Here is a 20,526-nt window from a genome sequence, read left to right as displayed (position 1 = left end):
CTTGGAATGCGGTGTTCTTCTTCCACCGTGCAAAGCGCTTTTTGTTATGACCAAATACCTCAATTTTTGTCTCATCAGTCCAAAGCACTTTGTTCCAAAATGAATCTGGCTTGTCTAAATGAGCATTTGCATACAACAAGCGACTGTGTTTGTGGTGTGAGTGCAGAAAGGGCTTCTTTCTCATCACTCTGCCATACAGATGTTATTTGTGCAAATTGCACTGAATTGTAGAACGATGTACAGATATACCATCTGCAGCAAAATGTTCTTGCAGGTCTTTGAAGGTGATCTGTGGGTTGTCTGTAAACATTCTCACAATCCTGCACATATGCCACTCCTGTATTTTTCTTGGCCTGCCAGGCCTGGGTTTAACAGCAACTGTGCCTGTGGCCTTCCATTTCCTGATTACATTCCTTACAGTTGAAACTGACAGTTTAAACCTCTGAGATAGATTTTTGTAGCCTTCCCCTAAACTATGATACTCAATAATCTTTGTTTTCAGATCTTTTGAGAGTTGCTTTGTGGATTCCATGCTGTCACTCTTCAGAGGAGAGTCAAAGGGAAGCACAACTTGCAATTGACCACCTTAAATACCTTTTCTCATGATTGGACACACCTGTCTATGAAGTTCGAGGCTTGACAAGCTAATCCAACCAATTTGGTGTTGTAAGTAATCAGCATTGAGCAGTTACATGCATTCAAATCAGCAAAATTACAAGGGGACCCACATTTTTGCACAGCCATTTTTTTCACATTTGATTTAATTTCATACAACTAAATACTGCTTCACTAAAAATCTTTGTTCGGAAAACACCCCAGTACTCAGATGTTCCTAGGAAATGAAAGACACATCACTGTTACCTTTTTTGTTGAAGGTAAATTATTATGCAGGCTGAGAGGGGTTCCCAAACTTTTTCATTTGACTGTATATTGACAGGTGTAAACCTTTCAAAATAAAGGCTTTGTCTCAACACATTCTATTTTATTCAGGAGTTGTCCGTTGTGCATTCTTTCCACATACTGACTACATTTCAGTGCCTATTAGTATACTATTGCATTTCGCAATTTCCATTAACATAAAGAATTAATAAATGCCTTCTGTATTTAGGGTTGATTGCACTTGATTTAGATGGAAATATTGCTGTGGGTAAGTTAAGTCTTTGTACTTCACCAATAGTTTGTTAAATTGTGTTTTCAAACTTAATTTTTATTATATATGTGTTTTTGACTGTTTTAAGATACTGGAATACTGTGTATTTGGTTTAACATGGTTTTGTATATTAGCTAAATGAAGTAAATACTTGCTATTGCAGCACTTTGAAAGTATACTGGTAGACTTTTTCTCATTAAATATTTGGTTCTTAAGCAGGACTCATTCAAGACTATGTTTGACTTCTCACTTTGTAAACTGTTATTTTACATCACAAATATGACTTTATCTCCTGTTACTTTAGGTGTATCTTCTTCTGGAATTCCCTTTAAATCATCTGGGAGAGTCGGAGATTCTCCACTACCTGGATGTGGACTTTATGCTGACAGCAGGGCAAGTTTCATAGTATCTAATAGTCCATTTTCAGAAAACAATTTTTCCAAGCTTTAGTTACTGGGAACCACACCCAACATTATGGAGCACAATCAGGAACCATCCTTGGACTGGGCAGACTTACTCATAACATAATTTCAAAAGTTAATATAGGTTCATAGGATCAATATTGTCATAAATAACATACAATATAAGTTTATAAGATCACTATTGTCATGTGCACAGTGTAGGAAAATGAAAGGTTTTGACTCAGGCCTACGCAGGGACACTAAATAAATGTAGACAATGGTGTATGGATGTGAGATAAATAATTGATTGATGTCAATCAGTTAATTATCAGTTTTGCCTTTCACAATGCCAGTATTTAATTAAATTGGTGAGGTTCCCACATTATATTCCTCACTTTCCTTTGTATGAGAGCTTTCCATCCTTTAGACTTGTATCAGGTTAACTGAAGCACACTTGCTTAAGAAACAGAATAATATAATTTATTGATCAGCACAAAGATTATAGAAATATGAAAATGCATATACAGTATATCAACATAGACAGGATGCAAGACAGATGAGACTAACATTAAACACAGAAGAGGCGGGTTATTTACTTGCTATTTATTTTTTTTTATTTATTTAGGCTCAGATAAACAGATTTGCATTTTTTGGCATGCCATGTAGTCAGTAGTATATCATTATTTAATATACTGTAATATACTGTACGGGTCTTTGGGATTTAGCAACTGAAGTATCCAGAAAACCCATGTAGGGAAAATTCAAAACTTACACAGACTGTGACTGGGATGACATTCATATCCATATCCTTGGAGCCTTATTGCATAAGTGCTTTCCTATGCTATGCAAGTTTCATGTTAGCTAGGCCTGTAAGAGTTACATTTACAGTAGCTGTTAAATAACTGGGATCTAAAACACAAGTTTGACATTTTAATTCGCACCTCTGATCACACTTTATCATTCTGTGCTACAACTTTTAAAAAATAAATGCAAACAGTACTATACCTCTGTTACTTGTTAATTTCTTTTTGGATGGTGTTTGCCATAGAAAGGTGTTACATAAAATAAAAAGTGTTTGTTTATGCTCTTTTAGTGGGGCAGTACCCATACTGCAAGTTCTTCTTGGAAGAACTCAGGTCTTGACATCTGTTAAAAAAACAACTGCTGAAGCTAATATAGCTAATATAGCCAAATGAGAACTTCTGACCAAGTGACTATTTGTGCTTTTGACAGGAAATGCTCATCTTGTAGTAGACTATAATCTCTTGAACTACTGCTATATATACAATTAGATATTACAAAGAGGTTCATTTTTAGTCATGTAATACTGAGTTTTTCAATGTAGAAAGACTATTACCTTTTCTTGTGTATTTGTATTTGGGGATAGGCCTTGAAAATATTTCAGTTTAGGGCCCCAAATAGCCTAACACTACTTCCGGTTGGTTTGCCATTAAAGCTATGACATTGCTAAATATAAGTTAAATTAAATGATTAACCACTGCTGCTGCTATAGCACTTTTTTTTTTTTTTAAAACTTATGCTATTTGTTATTTGTTTGTGATGATGTGTTATGTTATAAGCAGCTCTGAAACTACCAAGTCAAAATTCCTGTACATTAAATACTGGCAAATAAAAGTGATTCTAATTTGTGTTTGCACAATATAGCTTATTAAAACATTTTGTAAACTTTTTTCTGCCATTAAAATGCTAATGGAAATGAATTTCTCAAAAATGTCAGAGCAGCATTTCATTTACAATATGTCTGATGTACCTAAAAAAGAACAGAGCAAATTCTGCTTGTATGAATGACATTAAATTATTGTGTCAATATTATAAAACAAGTCTCTAAAAACACTTTTAAGTACCCTCTCTTTGTTTCATATAAGTGAAACATTACATTAATATCACAATAATATAAGTCAAGTTCAGTCACAATGCCTTCTACTTTTTTTCTAGAAGACAGAATTACATTCCTTAGTAGGATGTCATAGAAGCATAGAAGAAGCTACTGAACCTACTCTGATACAGACCTGATTAAGAGTTAATTTTAAGTGGATTCATTTTCATATTATACAATTAATATATACTATCTTGGATACTGGTTTAAGTCAGGTATAATCTTTAAAATTTACAATTCCCTTACCATATGCTGAAATTACTATAAAATGTTAACTAAATTATTTAATAGGAGGTTCTGTGAATCCAGGAAACTATATGACACCAATTATACATACAATGGCATATAAAATAATTTCTACAATTTTTAAAATATAATAATTCATAATTCAGAATCTTGTGGTCTTTCATTTTGTGCCACAATGCGTAATTATGTACTTTATTTTAATATGACTAGATGAGTGCTCTACAATGAACTGTTGTCCCTGCTCATGTGTTCTTTGTGGTGTTACTTGTGTTTTGCCTGGAATTGTTTCCTGCTTTGCATTCTGTTCAGACAGAGTAGTCTCCAAGATTCCATGATTATATATTAAAATAAATGGGATTGGAAAATATAGGAATATTTTCTGAAAGCTTCTTATACTGTTATAGTGTTTGTTACCTGTAGCTGTTACCATATAGTTAAGGAGAGATTTTTATATGATTCATTTCATGTTTTTGCAGGTTGGTGCTGCTGCAGGTATGTCAAAGAAAAATTATTTTTTGTTATTAATGTGATTCTATTTTATTATCATGATTCAGCCAGGTGTAAAAAATATACACACTTTTTTTTTTTTTTAACCTTTTATATCACTGGGTCTCTGATGTTAAATTTAAGTGTAAAGATCATGCATCTAAAAAACTATGATTAAAAACAAGGTATATGTTAAGAAGTTTATTAAAAATAAGTAAGCAGCCGATTAGCTAGCTGCATTGACAGACAAATGGGGCATATTGCACAGACACGACCCAAGAGTAGGATATTGCTGAGTGGTTGTACTCAGACAGCATAGATAACATACAAGGAGACAGCTGCTGATTGTAATTTGCAGCACTAAACGGGATTCTACTTAGATTGTGAGTTAGCAGCTGCGTTGGCAAGGAGGTAAGACTGGCAGTTATTGCAGAGAGTCAAGACTGTCACTAATGTGTTCAGTTGAATTATTGAAAATGTTGTATTGAGTGGCAATGTTTTAACACTGTCATTAGCAGTGTTGTACTGAATATTCCTTTTGTATTTCATCTTGTTAAATGGACAAATTCAAAATCAAGATAAAACAATGTTCAGAGCCGCTAACCAACTTCTGTTTGACTGCATTGCTTAAGGCTGATTTAATTCAAAATAAAAGCATCTGTTAAATGGGCTTACAGTAACACTTTTGGTTAAACTCCAAAAAATATTGTTCTCTGTTGTTTATCACCATCTGTGACTTAACTGATTACACTCTTTGCACCTGGCTCACTAATAAAGCTCTCCAGATCCAGTCCCTGTCTGAAAAAATAAACTCTCTGAGGTTGTGCACTGGTTTTGGATGGTGATATTGCATTATTTTCATATGTTGCCGATCAGCAAATAGGAATCATGTGTAAATGTTTAAAAGTAATCATTATACTTTGGTTTTGTGATTATATTATAAGAGTCACTTTATTTCAGATACCTTAATCTAATTTATATTTTTATCATTCATGGAGCTGCATGATTACAGTATCTGTTCATTATCAGCTTAAACTAATGTTTAGAATGTTGAATTAAATAGCCAGCTTCTCTTGCCAATATTCATTGTAAGAAAAGAAGAGAATTTTACTTGGTTAATTAATTAATTAACGGCTTTGCCAAAGGCAAAACTGATAAAGTTTGGTAAGGCTTCCACTTTTCCTTACATTTGTCTGTAGGAGGATCTCTGGTTGTTAGACTTATGTCAAGGATACTGAAGCACACTCATTTTAAGAAACAGAATATAATTTATTGAAAACACAAGGATTATAGAAACATAACTGCTTATACTGTATATTGACATTGAAGATAGAATGCAAAACAGACAAATAAACCTATAATACAGAATGAACTGGCAGTTTACTAGCTATTTAGAGTCCTAATTTATCTTGGCAGAGATAACCAGTTTTATGATACCAAGTAATTAAGGATGATGTCCACTGTTGTGTGGAGTTGTTACTTTTATTATTCCAGGTTCAAGTGAAGGACTTTTCTTGTGTTGCAGTGCACCCTTTCTCTTGCTCCTGTTTTTTGTGTGCTGTGATGCTGCCTTTCTCAGTTGTTAAGCTCTTTGCAGTGTCCTCTGCAACTTCTTTTTCAGTCTTCTCAGACAGAGTTCAGTCACTGGCTAGTTTGGGATAGTGGATCTTTGAGCTAGTTCAAGGGGTCCACCTGCAGGGCTGTATGGAGAGCAGCTTCCAGGTCAAAAAAAGTTTGTGAGCTCTTTGCTCTGCAGAGATTGGATGGCTTCTCACCACCAAAATGCTCAGTAGCTTTCAGTTCACTAACATAACAAATTGTCAGCATTCAGCTCCTCAAAGGAGAGTGGATTGTCTGCTTGTTGGCTTCCCAAAGAAAAGAGATCCTCCGCCATCAGTCCCCCAGAGAGGAAGAAGAAGTGAATGCAGCCAGTTTTAAAGGAATATGTAATCTCTGATGATTGGATTAAAGTCCCTTATAGTTACAAATTCAGTGTCTGCATATAGGTTCGTTATGTTGTCCATCTCAAATACGCAAGTTTATTTTGCGCTCAAAAGCCTAAAATGAATGCCCATTGGTTGCCCAGAGTGTTAGCAGCAGTTCAACAATTCATTCTGGAATGCAGGTGGAGGTGCAAATATATTTCTGCATCCTTCTTAAATCTGTCACATGCAATACTTGAATGTTCCCCTCAACATTCTGAAATTGTCATACTGCTATTTTGCATTAAACCCTTCCACATCTTGTTCCCACCAGTTCTGGTTCGTCTCTTGTATCCTCGGGTTTCTGTGTACAGACATTCCTACTCAAACCACCTTTAAGTACAGTAATCCCTCCTCCATCGCGGGGGTTGCGTTCCAGAGCCACCCGCGAAATAAAATCCGCGAAGTAGAAACCATATGTTTATATGGTTATTTTTATATTGTCATGCTTGGGTCACAGATTTGCGCAGAAACACAGGAGGTTGTAGAGAGACAGGAACGTTATTCAAACACTGCAAACAAACATTTGTCTCTTTTTCAAAAGTTTAAACTGTGCTCCATGATAAGACAGAGATGACAGTTCCGTCTCACAATTAAAAGAATGCAAACATATCTTCCTTTTCAAACGAGTGCGCGTCAGGAGCAGACCATGTCAGAGAGATAGAGAAAAGCAAACAAATCAATAGGGCTGTTTGGCTTTTAAGTATGCGAAGCACCGCGGCACAAAGCTGTTGAAGGCAGCATCTCACACCCCCTCCGTCAGGAGCAGAGAAAGAGAGAGAGAGAGAGAGAGACAGAGTTTGTTTTTCAATCAAAAATCAATACGTGCCCTTCGAGCTTTTAAGTATGTGAAGCACGGTGCAGCATGTCGCTTCAGGAAGCAGCTGCACAGAAGGTAGCAACGTGAAGATAATCTTTCAGCATTTTTAGACGAGTGTCCGTATCGTCTAGGTGTGCAAACAGCCCCCCTGCTCAATCCCCCTACGTCAGGATCAGAGAAAGTCAGCGTAAGAGAGAGAGAAAAGTAAGTTGGGTAGCTTCTCAGCCATCTGCCAATAGCGTCCCTTGTATGAAATCAACTGGGCAAACCAACTGAGGAAGCATGTACCAGAAATTAAAAGACCCATTGTCCGCAGAAATCCGCGAACCAGCAGAAAATCCGCGATATATATTTAAATATGCTTACATATAAAATCCGCGATGGAGTGAAGCCACGAAAGGCGAAGCGCGATATAGCGAGGGATTACTGTACTGTCAAATTCTCAAACATCCAGTAATATAAACAATTTGAAGTCCGTGTGTCAGCAATAATCATATAGCTGGTTTTCATTTCTGTCTATCGGATTGCTTCAGCCTGATTAGTTTTTATTAATTTTGTAGATTCAGGATAGATACCATTGCATAGTCATATTAGATTTGCAAGTTTAATTGGAACCATCAAACAAAAATATTGGATATGATCCATAGGTAATAACTAAGTCCCTTTTAACTGTTTTCTGAATGTAGCCTAAGTGGCCTGGGACATATAAGATGAAATGTAGCCGAAATGGACCTTTCAACTCATTTTTATTATTGAGACTTTTTTGTAGCATCACTCCGGGACTTGGGGCTAGTTGTCCCTTTGATCCCCAGTGACGATGCCTACGCATTTGGAATGCAAACTCTACATGCCGCCTATTTGCACTCCTGGCCATAAGCATCACAACAGTACAAAACACAGCTGCCAAAGCACAACACCCCAATATCATGGCAGTTATGAGGTTCTAAGTAGTATAATTTTAAAATTGTATTAAATTGTTAAAAACTGACTTTGCAAACTTTTCTTTGTTCCAATGAATATAATTCCAGTTGTATATTAACATTATAATATGTGGGCAAATTTGGTTATGAGAGAAGTGCAGCCTATTTCATTCTTTATTCTCATTCCAGCTGAGCATTTTCTGAAATATCAAATAATACAAATAAAATCTTGGAACATCCTCTTCTAGGCAGTGACCTCACATGCACGTTTAACTGGCAAGTTTGTACATCATTTTACTACTTTATACATATAATCTAAGCATGTGCTTAAAATATACAGTGGGGCAAAAAAGTATTTAGTCAGACACCAATTGTGCAAGTTCTCCCACTTAAAAAGATGAGAGAGGCCTGTCATTTTCATCATAGGTATACCTCAACTATGAGAGACAAAATGAGAAAAAAAAATCCAGAAAATCACATTGTCTGATTTTTGAAGAATTTATTTGCAAATTATGGTGGAAAAAAAGTATTTGGTCAATAACAAAAGTTCATCTCAATACTTTGTTATATACCCTTTGTTGGCAATGACAGAGGTCAAACGCTTTCTGTAAGTCTTCACAAGGTTTTCACACACTATTGCTGGTATTTTGGCTCATTCCTCCATGCAGATCTCCTCTAGAGCAGTGATGTTTTGGGGCTGTCGCTGGGCAACACGGACTTTCAACTCCCTCCAAAGATTTTCTGTGGGGTTGAGATCTGGAGACTGGCTAGGCCACTCCAGGACCTTGAAATGCTTCTTACGAAGCCACTCCTTCATTACCCGGGCGGTGTGTTTGGGATCATTGTCATGCTGAAAGACCCAGCCACGTTTCATCTTCAATGCCCTTGCTGATGGAAGCAGGTTTTCACTCAAAATCTGACGATACATGGCCCCATTCTTTCTTTCCTTTACACAGATCAGTCGTCCTGGTCCCTTTGCAGAAAAACAGCCCCAAAGCATGATGTTTCCACCCCCATGCTTTACAGTAAGTATGGTGTTCTTTGGATACAACTCAGCATTCTTTATCCTCCAAACACGACGAGTAGAGTTTTTACCAAAAAGTTCTATTTTGGTTTCATCTGACCATATGACATTCTCCCAATCCTCTTCTGGATCATCCAAATGCTCTCTAGCAAACTTCAGACGGGCCTGCACATGTACTGGCTTAAGCAGGAATTGAGTCCCTGGCGGCGTAGTGTGTTACTGATGGTAGCCTTTGTTACTTTGGTCCCAGCTCTCTGCAGGTCATTCACTAGGTCCCCCCGTGTGGTTCTGGGATTTTTGCTCACCGTTCTTGTAATCATTTTGACCCCACGTGGTGAGATCTTGCGTGGACCCCTAATCGAGAGAGATTATCAGTGGTCTTGTATGTCTTCCATTTTCTAATAATTGCTCCCACAGTTGATTTCTTCACACCAAGCTGCTTACCTATTGCAGATTCAGTCTTCCCAGCCTGGTGCAGGTCTACAATTTTGTTTCTGGTGTCCTTTGACAGCTCTTTGGTCTTGGCCATAGTGGAGTTTGGAGTGTGACTGTTTGAGGTTGTGGACAGGTGTCTTTTATATTGATAACGAGTTCAAACAGGTGCCATTAATACAGGTAACGAGTGGAGGACAGAGGAGCCTCTTGCAGAAGAAGTTACAGGTCTGTGAGAGCCAGAAATCTTGCTTGTTTCTAGGTGACCAAATACTTATTTTTCACCATAATTTGCAAATAAATTCTTTAAAAATCAGACAATGTGATTTTCTGGATTTTTTTTTCTCATTTTGTCTCTCATAGTTGAGGTATACCTATGATGAAAATTACAGGCCTCTCTCATCTTTTTAAGTGGGAGAACTTGCACAATTGGTGGCTGACTAAATACTTTTTTGCCCCACTGTATCATACATTCCTCTCATTTCCTGACAGTGTTTACAGATTTATGGGCAAATTAAATAGCCTATTTTTGACTGATTCTCCAGTATAATAACTGTATACAGTAATACTGAAATAAAATGAGTTAGAAAAGGTCTATTAATATAAATACACAGATTTTGAAAATCAAATGCACAGTGAAGTAATTTAGGCAAACATCATTACATTTTTCCATTAATTATTACTTTCTCCTAGCTTATTCAGTTTTTTTTTATCAAGTTTTGAATAAGAAGCTGTTCTACTTAATACTGTACTGATGTTAGTCAGACATTTGCTTGTATTGGAATGCTAAAGATAACACCATTTGTACCAGCCAGTGCAATTTCCTCTTTTATTTACATATTTTAAGATGATACTAAATTGCTGAACATATAAGAACTTCTTGTGAAATTATCCTGTTAATAGTATAAATTAGTAATATGTTTAAATCTTGTCTCCAATGGAGTAGATTAAGTTTAAAAATTGCTGAATATACATTATAAGGGACTGCTTATCTTTTGACTCTGATAACCTCACCTTACAAGAAGATCCACTGCTTCTATGTTAAAGGAACACTATTATTGTAAATAATATAAACCTATAAACTACAGTGCAAAAGTGTTTTATCACCAATCACCATTTGGTGTAATATCAATTGACTGTTACATATTTAATATGTCTGTGTGTTTTTTTCCAGGGATGTGCTGGTATTTTAAACTTGTGCAGAAACCTTTGTAGCATAGTCACAGCATTTCTGCAATCTTATGGGTATTTCACTTTTTTTTTTTTTTTTTTTGCTTTTTACTAGCAACTGGCGATGGAGACAAGATAATGTGTTTTTGTCCAAGCTTTCATGTTGTTCATCTGATGAAGCAGGTAATTTCATTGTATTTTGTTGTTTTCAACCATGGTCCTGTAAAAATGCGTAGAAAGGAAATAATTTCCTTATTTAGTAGTCATTCCCTATTGTTAGAGACATAAATCACTGGTATGTAGTTCCAAATTCAGAGACCGAATCGTCTGGAAAGAAAGTCAGTGGCCACTAGGATACTTACTTCAGAACCAGGACTTAAAACCTCTCTCTTTCTCTCCCTATGTTGGGGTCACACTGTCTCCATTTTTCTATACTGGCTCACCATATCAGCCTCTTTCTACAAAGCAGTTTAAATGGCTGTCATCAGGCTTTGTCTGAAATGGAAAAAGTGTAATATCCATAATAAAAGTAAATTTTTTATAACAAACCTATTTATTTTTCTTTAAGGGGGTATGTCCTGCTGATGCCTGCCAGGCTGTGTTAAATGATATTCAAGAAAGAATTGGAACTAAAGATATGTTTGAAATTGGATTAATTGCAATGAATATTAAGGTACTGTAAGCACACTATGTAGTTGATGTGGTGATTCAGAAATATTGCTTTCATCTTATGATGCTTAGGTCTTATTCGATTCCTGACTAGGGTGCCATGTTTAATATGTAGGAAAACCCCAGATTTTCCCAGAATAAATCCATATGAGCAAAATGAAAATGTTAATTACACAAATACCTGGTGCTTAATACGCTTCTTTGTAGGTGGATTTAAAGCCAGATTACCTAAAGTGTTCTTTGAACTCTACCAGCTGCTGGAAAATATCGTACCCTGCGTTTACAAACTGTCATCCGCAAATGAATTTACACTTACTTGGATCTGACAAGGAGTAGTTAACACACATCATTTTCCTTATATTATCGATGTAACTACAACTTCACAGTCGTAGACTGGCCTTTTCTCACTAGATGCAGTGAAGCCTTTTGACCATGGGAATTAGGCCTTTGTATTGCAATTTCTAGGTTTGGGAAGGAATTAATTAAAAGGACTAAGACTCTTTATGTATTCCTTTTAGCTAATATATTTGCCAATTCCAATATCTCCCAACCATTTCACATTTATAAGGGTGCCAGGCCAGGCTGTCCTTTATAGTACCTCTCTTATTTTTTAATGTTTCACTTGAGTTTATAGCTGTTGCCCTTTGTAAGTTGTATTTTTATCTCCCTTATTTATGTACAGACTGCCCCCCAAAAATCTCTTTGTATACTGATGACATCCTGACTTTTCTTGGTAATAATCTCTCCCACATCCTTAATTTGATTTGTTACTGTGAATCCATGTCTAGTTATAAAATGAATTGTTCCATATTTGCACATCTCCCCTAAAATGAACTTTGCCAGCAGTGTGGTATAGTGGTTAAGTCTTTGGACTTCAAACCCTGAGGTTGTGGGTTCAGCTCCTGCTACTGATACTGTGTGACTCTGAGAAGTCATTTGACCCGTGTGTGCTCCAATTGGAAGACCAAAAGAAATGTAACCATTTGTATCATAAATGTTATAAGTTGCCTTAGATAAAGGAGTCTGCCACATAAATAAATGTTAAATGTCCTTCTCCCACCATTCATTCCATTGACAAATCTATGTAGATATCTTGGTATAGACATTTCCGTATTAGTTTGGGACAATGTTCTCCCCTACTACCTGTAAGAGTGTAACATAATTTCTTTTCTCTTGATCTCCCCCTCACATCTTCCATCCATCCATTTTCCAACCCGCTGAATCTGAACACAGGGTCACGGGGGTCTGCTGGAGCCAATCCCAGCCAACACAGAGCACAAGGCAGGAACCAATCCCGGGCAGGGTGCCAACCCACCGCAGGACACACACAAACACACCCACACACCAAGCACACACTAGGGCCAATTTAGAATCGCCAATCCACCTAACCTGCATGTCTTTGGACTGTGGGAGGAAACCGGAGCGCCCGGAGGAAACCCACGCAGACACGGGGAGAACATGCAAACTCCATGCAGGGAGGACCCGGGAAGCGAACCCAGGTCCCCAGGTCTCCCAACTGCGAGGCAGCAGAGCTACCCACTGCGCAACCCCTCCCTCACATCTTTCCATTCTTATTTAGCTATGTATTACAATGAAAAATTTTCAGATATTGAAAAGTGTCCTTAATGGTTTTAGAATTATACCACTGGGCTTGCACCCTCAATGTGTTCTGTAGTTGGATTGCTCCTGATGTAAACCCACCATTGGGTTAGCTGAAGACTCCTAATCAAACTTAGATTTATTTATGTCTGTTCTTTTTCAGTTCACCCTTTTACCTTTTTGTAGTGACTCTTTTATACCACTGTTTTGCATATTGAGGCCTTTGGAATTGGTGAATCCATTATCTCATTTCCACCCTTGGACTTGTTTGGGTGTTAGCAATCTTGGAGATATTCTCTGGGCTGTAGAAATTCCAGTCAGTCAGATGCAAGTCTCCAGCTCTTACTACAACTTCTTCTACCTTTTACCTCCAGTTGAGGTCAGCTTTTAAGATCTGTGGTGATTTATTGTCTTCTCTTCCTTCACAGCCTCCTTTATTTAAATCTCTTATTCCCTCCTAAAAATTACAAAGCCAGCTTGCTGTATTCTGCATTCCATTAAGTATGTTTTAGTTTATATATTCTATATATAGTGTTAACATTTGGCAACAAGATTGGCCATACCCATGACTGTGTAGCAGCACCACATATAAGATGGGTGTGCTTTCCATTATATATTGTTATTGAATGTCCCTAGGTAATGTTAATATGAGATCTTTCTATGTTTAATAGAAGAAGCTGTTCATTTAAGTAGATTGCTCTCAACCAATGAATGGTAAAAGTCTTATAAAAAAGATGGCTGCCATCTGATTTAAGGAGCAGTGGGTGTCATTTTTCTTCATTAAAGCAGCAAAGGAAGTAAGTAGGAGGTTTGTTTTGAAAAATGAGATGGTGATATTGTGCAGCAGCACATCATCTGATTCTGAGTATAAATACTTATTTCCAAATTAATTGGTCTTTGATCAAAGTTGACAAACTACTATTTATCTCTGTCTGTACAGAGCTACAGTCATATGAAAAAGTTTGTGAACCCCTCTTAATTCTTTGGATTTTTGTTTATCATTGGCTGAGCTTTCAAAGTAGCAACTTCCTTTTAATATATTACATGCCTTATGGAAACAGTAGTATTTCAGCAGTGACATTAAGTTTATTGGCTTAACAGAAAATATGCACTATGCATCATAACAAAATTATACAGGTGCATAAATTTGGGCACCCCAACAGAGATATGACATCAATAATTAGTTGAGCCTCCTTTTCAAATCTAACAGCCTCTAGACACCTCCTATAGCCTTTGATGAGTGTCTGGATTCTGGATGGAGGTATTTTTGACCATTCTTCCATACAAAATCTCTCCAATTCAGTTAAATTTGATGGCTTCCGAGCATGGACAGCCTGCTTCAAATCATCCTATAGATTTTCGATGATATTCAAGTCAGGGGACTGTGACGGCCATTCCAGAACATTGTACTTCTCCCTCTGCATGAATGTCTTTGTAAATTTCGAACTGTGTTTTGGGTCATTGCCTTGGTGGAATATCCAACCCTGCGTAACTTCAACTTTGTGACTGATGCTTGAACATTATCCTGAAGAATTTGTTGATATTGGGTTGGATTCATCTGACCCTCGACTTTAACAAGGGCCCGAGTCCCTGAACTAGCCCCACAGCATGATGGAACCTCCACCTAATTTGACAGTAGGTAGCAGGTGTTTTTCTTGGAATGTGGTGTTCTTCTTCCGCCTTGCAAAGCACTTTTTGTTATGACCAAATAACAATTTTTGTCTCATCAGTCCAAAGTACTTTGTTCCAAAATGAATCTGGCTTGTCTAAATGAGCATTTACATACAACAAGCGACTCTGTTTGTGGCGTGAGTACAAAAAGGGCTTCTTTCTCATCACCCTGCCTTACAGATGTTCTTTGTGCAAATTGCTCTGAATTGTAGAACGATGTACAGATACACCATCTGCAGCAAGATGTTCTTGCAGGTCTTTGGAGGAGATCTGTGGGTTGTCGGTAACCATTCTCACAATCCTGCTCATATGCTGCTCCTGTATTTTTCTTGGCCTGCCAGACCTGGGTTTAACAGCAACTGTGCCTGTGGCCTTCCATTTCCTGATCACATTCCTTACAGTTGAAACTGACAGTTTAAACCTCAGAGATAGCTTTTTGTAGCCTTCCCCTAAGCCATGAGACTCAACAATCTTTGTTTTCAGATCTTTTGAGAGTTGCTTTGAGAATCCCATGCTGTCACTCTTCAGAGAAGAGTCAAAGGGAAGCACAACTTGCAATTGACCACCTTAAATACCTTTATATCTCATGATTGGACACACCTGTCTATGAACTTCAAGGCTTAACGAGCTAATCCAACCAATTTGGTGTTGCAAGTAATCAGCATTGAGCAGTGACATGCATTGAAATCAGCAAAATTACAAGGGGACCCAAATTTTTGCACAGCCAGTTTTTCATATTTGATTTAATTTCATAAAACCAAATACTTCTTCACTAAAAATCTTTGTTCGGAAAACACCCCATTACTAGGAAATGAAAAAGACATGCCACTGTTATCTTTTTTGTTGAAAGGAGAGTAAGTTATTATGCAGGCTGAGAGGGGTTCCCAAACTTTTTCATATGACTGTATGTGACTGGTCACCTAGCTTTTTTTGATATTTATCTGCAATTCTTTACCATTATTTCACTAGGGATTGTGTGGGTTATTTTCCAGGTCTTCACATTCTAAAGATGTATTAAGTGAAATTGGTAACATTAAATTTTCCTTATATGACTGAGTGGGAAGTGTGGTGTAGTGGTTAAGACTTTTGTCTTCAAATCCTGAGGTTGTGTGTTCACATCCCGCTACGGACACTGTGTTGTGACATTGAGCAAGTCACTTGATCTGCCTGTGCTCCAGTTGGAAAACCAAAAGAAATGTAGCCAAGTGTATCATAATGTTGTAATTTGCCTTGGACAAAGGCATCAGCCAAACAGGTAAATGTAAATAAGTGGGTATCCTTTCAAGATGTTGGGTCCTGCCATATGCCTGAAGCTGCCATTAAAGGCTTCATCCTCTGCAACTCTAAACTGTATGAGCAATTTGATAATGAATTGATGGGAGATGAAGATGCTGACAAGGAGATTAACAAAGGCTTGCTAATTTGCTCAATTCCTTGTAAAGCTGACCTTTTGTTTTTACCTTTTCATACAGGGTGATGTTGGAGCAGCTTCTTCAGTTGAATTTCCTTACGCTTTCTGGCATAATGGAAGAGAAGATGTTCAACTTCACACCCAGTTACCAATTTAGCATCTAACCTGTTCTTTACATTAGCCAAGATCATCTTTGCAAACAGTTTGCAAAAATACTAGAAAAGCAATGAGAATTTGGGTAAGGATAACAATAACCACTGATACCAAGATAAGCGAAGAAGGTACTGCCAGGATATCTGACCCATACTGGTAACTTGATGTTAAACGTTACAGAGCATGATCGTGTGTTTATTGTAACATTTGAGTTCTAAGAGGAGATGCACAATATGAGCAACTTCTTCCTGGGGTTACAGAAAATTCCTGAAGAGACTGCAACGGACTGATTCTGAAACAAGTGTATAGAAGACAATAATTTGGGGAACCATTTCATATAGAAAAATAAAGCACTGTACTACAGTATATAAAGCCACAATTTATCTCTTGCACACACAAAGGATATACAGCACTGTCACCAGTTTGGTAGTCATTATGAGCAGCTCTTAAATAACTTTTTCAAATGGTGCACATTGCAGCATTTATTTATACATTTGAGTGTGGAATCAGACTGCAAGGTATCGTGCTGTGGTAAAGAATTTACTTGAACCGTCTACCTGTAAACACCTTTTATCTTAAAAAAGAGCCAGCAAAGAGAAATTCTGAGCCCCCCATTTGACATTTCAAATAGATTAAACATGCTGAAGAAGAAGAGGATTTAAACAGTGTCTGCTTGCCACAAGCAATACAAGATTTAGTCACTTCTTAGGCCTCATTTATTTTATTGTATGTTTTATAGGACACAGTGATATTCCATCATAAAATGTACGTTTTGCACTTTTGTACTGTTGTGTAAATAAGACTCCTCCACACCAATACAGTTATTTCTAGCTTTGTGAATGTCATTTCATCTTTTACAATTTATTATTTACATTTTTGATTCTTGGGATAATAATATTTCTAACTACAAAACAGCAATGAGATTTCAAGTAGAATATTAGTCACTATCATTAGTATTTATAATAATAATAATAATCGAGAAGTTTTTACACAAAAGTGTTCACAGTGAGCGCCATTAAAAAGCCGTTAGCAATCTTTTGTCAGATTTGTCCTAAGCTGCAGTGTTTTTGTGTTCTCTGTATTGCGTTTGTCCCATTTTTTGACACCTTTTACACACCCAACTTACCTGGAAGTGGGTCTCTCTCTGAATTGCCGTTCCCAGTTTTATTTATTTCTCCTACAAAGGTCTTTTTTTGGGGAGTTTTTTCTTGTCTCCTCAGGGAGTCGAGGCTGTGGGGCTGTCAAAAAACAAGGTCTGTTAAAGCCCATTGAAACATTTCTTGTGTGATTTTGGGCTGTACAAGAAGTAAATTGTTGTTGTTTATAACATCTTTGTTCCACATGGTAGTGATTAGTGTGGAATCTGTCTTATAAAATAATCATTGATTACATTCAGTGCACAGTTTCCTGTGGACATTAGCACGTTCAGAAGATGAATAATGAACCACAAATTACACCAGGAGCACAGGGAACAATGTTGAAAATATTCTCGCTCTCCACTATTCATATCTTCCTGGAGGACAGTTTGGACAGGCCTAATGTGAAAGTTTGTGGTCAGGTTTAATGTCTCTTGTTATGGTATTACCCATCCTGCTAGGATACAGTGGCATGTCAGGTGTGTTAAGACAGCAAATTTAACAAAGATGAAGAAATTCAGCTTCATTGAAGCCCCACTTACAATCCAAAGTAAGTGTCCAAACTCTTTGTCCCAGCACCAGCCTCTCATCTGATAACAAAAGTGTAATTTAGAGTTGAACTTGTAGTGGTGCTACATGATTAATGTCGTCGTAAGTGTATTTTGTGCTGAGTCCCATCTTTTGTTGTGTTGTCCTGTTTACATGGTCTGTGTGTATGTAAATATGCTCCCCTGGAAACAAAAGGGGAAGGATAACACTGTGGAACCGTGGACCCTCATGAAAATTGGTCCTGTCAATCCCATCACCTGCAACCGGTCATTTGCTATTTAAACAGATGAACAAAAAGACAAGAAAACCGCCCATTCTACTAGACTGCCAATTCACTACAGAGTCAGGAGAAAGCACCGATCCAAATCATTTGCCCCTTTGTCTACCTGCCACTTTCAGTGGATAGCAACAACATCTTTACACCGCAAAACCCCAGGGTTCTGGATTACACCACGTAGCGAGGATAAGCATGGTGAGACTGTTTTGTTGTTTGGGGAAAGAAGCAAACCATCATTGTCATCCGTGTACTTTCCATAGGACCATTTGTCCAGCTGAACCAGGTCCACAAGCAGCATCCATTTTCCGTTAAATCTTCTGGACTTTGACATGCTTTTCGTGCTTTCTGTGTGTCTTGTTGAGTTCGTGTTCAGTGTGGGGTCAAGGGAGGGTTTGTATTGTATATTAACTTTGTGCTGCACTTTTTCTTTTTATTATTACTGTCCGCCGGACACTTTTAGGGTTGAATGTTATGTCAGGGTTGGTTGAGGTATGATATATATATTGTTTGGAGTTTGTTCATTTCATTTTTATCAATATATACTCACTTTATTATTTTACCTACTGTTTTTTTTTTGGCTTATTTATGATCATCGATTGGGGAAGTTTATTTGGAAGAAGTACGGCTTGTCGGGTCTAATGTCCTCAGCTTGCCAGGCCATGGGTCTTGGTGGTGTAGCTGCCAGTTAGGGAGAGTGAGTCGGCCGTAACATACTGTCATCTTTGCAGAGGTGCCACTCTAGATTGTATCAGGCCAAAAGGTGCCAAGTAGACAACAAAGAGCTATAATTCAGCAAATGATAGCTGTAATGGTTAAAATAATATGCCTATGAGCAGACCCTGGTTTTGTAACTGAAAGTGACTTTAATCAAGTCATGAGAGGTTATGCATTTCATCAGAAACGAACCTTTCTGGGCCCTCAAGGGAATTTTGTGGGATCTCCCATTGGGGTTCTGCTTTCACTCTCCAAAACGTCCTCTTGTACTCTCTGAAACCAAAAAGCTGATGAGCCACTCCTTGTCTGGGGAGCTGAAAACTGACAATCTGTTCTCTCTGTGGACCTGAAAGCTGAACTCCCTTTACCAAGCCAAGCTGTGCCACTTAACTAGGCCAACAGATTGAGAAGACTGAGAAGCAGGCATTAGTTAAAGAAGGGAATTGTGCAGAAAAGGGTACAGGTCGGCCCTTGCAATTCGTGGGTTTACAGCTCGTAGATCTGCCTATTCATGGGTTTGTCATTGATAATTAAGTGGGAGTTACTTGGTGAGTTTTGTGACCTATCGTGGGAAAACTGCAGACTGTGCTGTAGCCCAACTACTTAAAAGGACTGAAAATCAAAGCAGCTCATAGAGTATTGTGTCATTGGGAAGTTTCAGCGAGGGCTGTTGGGTTAAAGATGGAGGGCACTATTTTTAAAAATGAACCCTAGCAAGCCCACAGGATAGAAGTTGATGCTGTCTTCTCATTTCAATGCTTCATTGTACAATTGGATTACAATCACACCCGTCAGACTAGAGTTTTCCCTGGATTTATGTTTTTGCTCTGCCTGCTTACTTTTTGTGATTTCACCTGGCTTGGAAAATTATTTATTCTGTTAGTGCTCTCAACTACAAATCGTCACATACATCAGCATCACAGTAGGACTAAACATAACAAGGACTTCATTTCGTAACTACAATAACCATCAGTAGAATTTGTGATACTGAACTTTGTAGTGTTTTATCATTTTGTGCTTGTGTTTTGTTGGATTTTTTTTTTTTTTGTGCTTGTAATTAATCATTTTTTCATAAATTTATTATGACAAGTTAAATTTTGTAAAAAGTTACAGTTCACTAATGAACTGCTGAACTACTCACTTTGGGGCTGCTATGCTGTCTTGGTGGCCAGTCTTACACACATGATTTGGTTGCACAGTGATGACTCTATCTTGTTTCTTGTTTGCATCTTATTTACCGCAGTATACTGTGTGAAGAAACAAGACAAAACGACAGATTAAAGGTTGGGGAACCGTCCCCGTATAATGTGGTGGAGTCGAGCTTTCCATCATGACTGCTCCCAAGGTCAAAAAGTTCAAAATAAACAGTTGACAAACACAATTTCTATCATTGGGCAGAAGTAGACAAACAAAGGAAATTATGGTGATGAGGGGAGTAAGGGACGGAGGTGACATCATTCTTGGAGACTGGAGATGAGGAAAACGGAAGAGGACCGTAAGTGAGGTCATCTCGGGACAGCGGAGGTGGAGTCCTCTCTCGCGTTTTCGGACATGATACAGGTTTTTATTCTTCTTGTTTTTTGATGAGGAAGAGAGAATGGCATTAAAACAATGTTTTATTTCTCTGTCTCATTTTCTTTCCCACTCCATTTGGCCCACTGGCTGTCCCCAAATTATGTGTGTGTGACAACTGTAATCAGGGCCCAAAATGTATTTGTGGGTTTTTGCATGTATGAGGGTCCAGCACCCCTAACTCCCATGAATCACAAGAGATTACTGTAATGCTTTTCCCTATAAAGTTATAAAGTTTAATTGAGAG

The 20,526-nt window shown here is 37.7% G+C and overlaps 1 protein-coding gene across 1 annotated transcript in view; it reads left to right on the top strand.

The window, feature by feature from the left end:
• zgc:153169 (uncharacterized protein LOC767799 homolog) overlaps nt 1-16,871 on the top strand; it is a 67,691-nt gene extending 50,820 nt beyond the window's left edge. The window contains exons 5-10 of the mRNA XM_028820640.2: nt 1,109-1,147; nt 1,455-1,543; nt 4,171-4,186; nt 10,644-10,711; nt 11,097-11,201; nt 15,940-16,871. Coding sequence (XP_028676473.1) covers nt 1,109-1,147; nt 1,455-1,543; nt 4,171-4,186; nt 10,644-10,711; nt 11,097-11,201; nt 15,940-16,035 — 413 coding nt within the window. The 3' untranslated portion in view covers nt 16,036-16,871. The remainder of the gene's footprint in view (nt 1-1,108; nt 1,148-1,454; nt 1,544-4,170; nt 4,187-10,643; nt 10,712-11,096; nt 11,202-15,939) is intronic.
• Nucleotides 16,872-20,526: the final 3,655 nt, after the last annotated feature.

Source organism: Erpetoichthys calabaricus, chromosome 15 (assembly GCF_900747795.2).
Source record: "Erpetoichthys calabaricus chromosome 15, fErpCal1.3, whole genome shotgun sequence".
In the NCBI taxonomy this organism is placed as follows: Eukaryota; Metazoa; Chordata; class Cladistia; order Polypteriformes; family Polypteridae; genus Erpetoichthys; species Erpetoichthys calabaricus.
The sequence above is the reverse complement of the archived record's forward strand: the minus strand, read 5'-3'. Positions and strand labels throughout refer to the sequence as shown.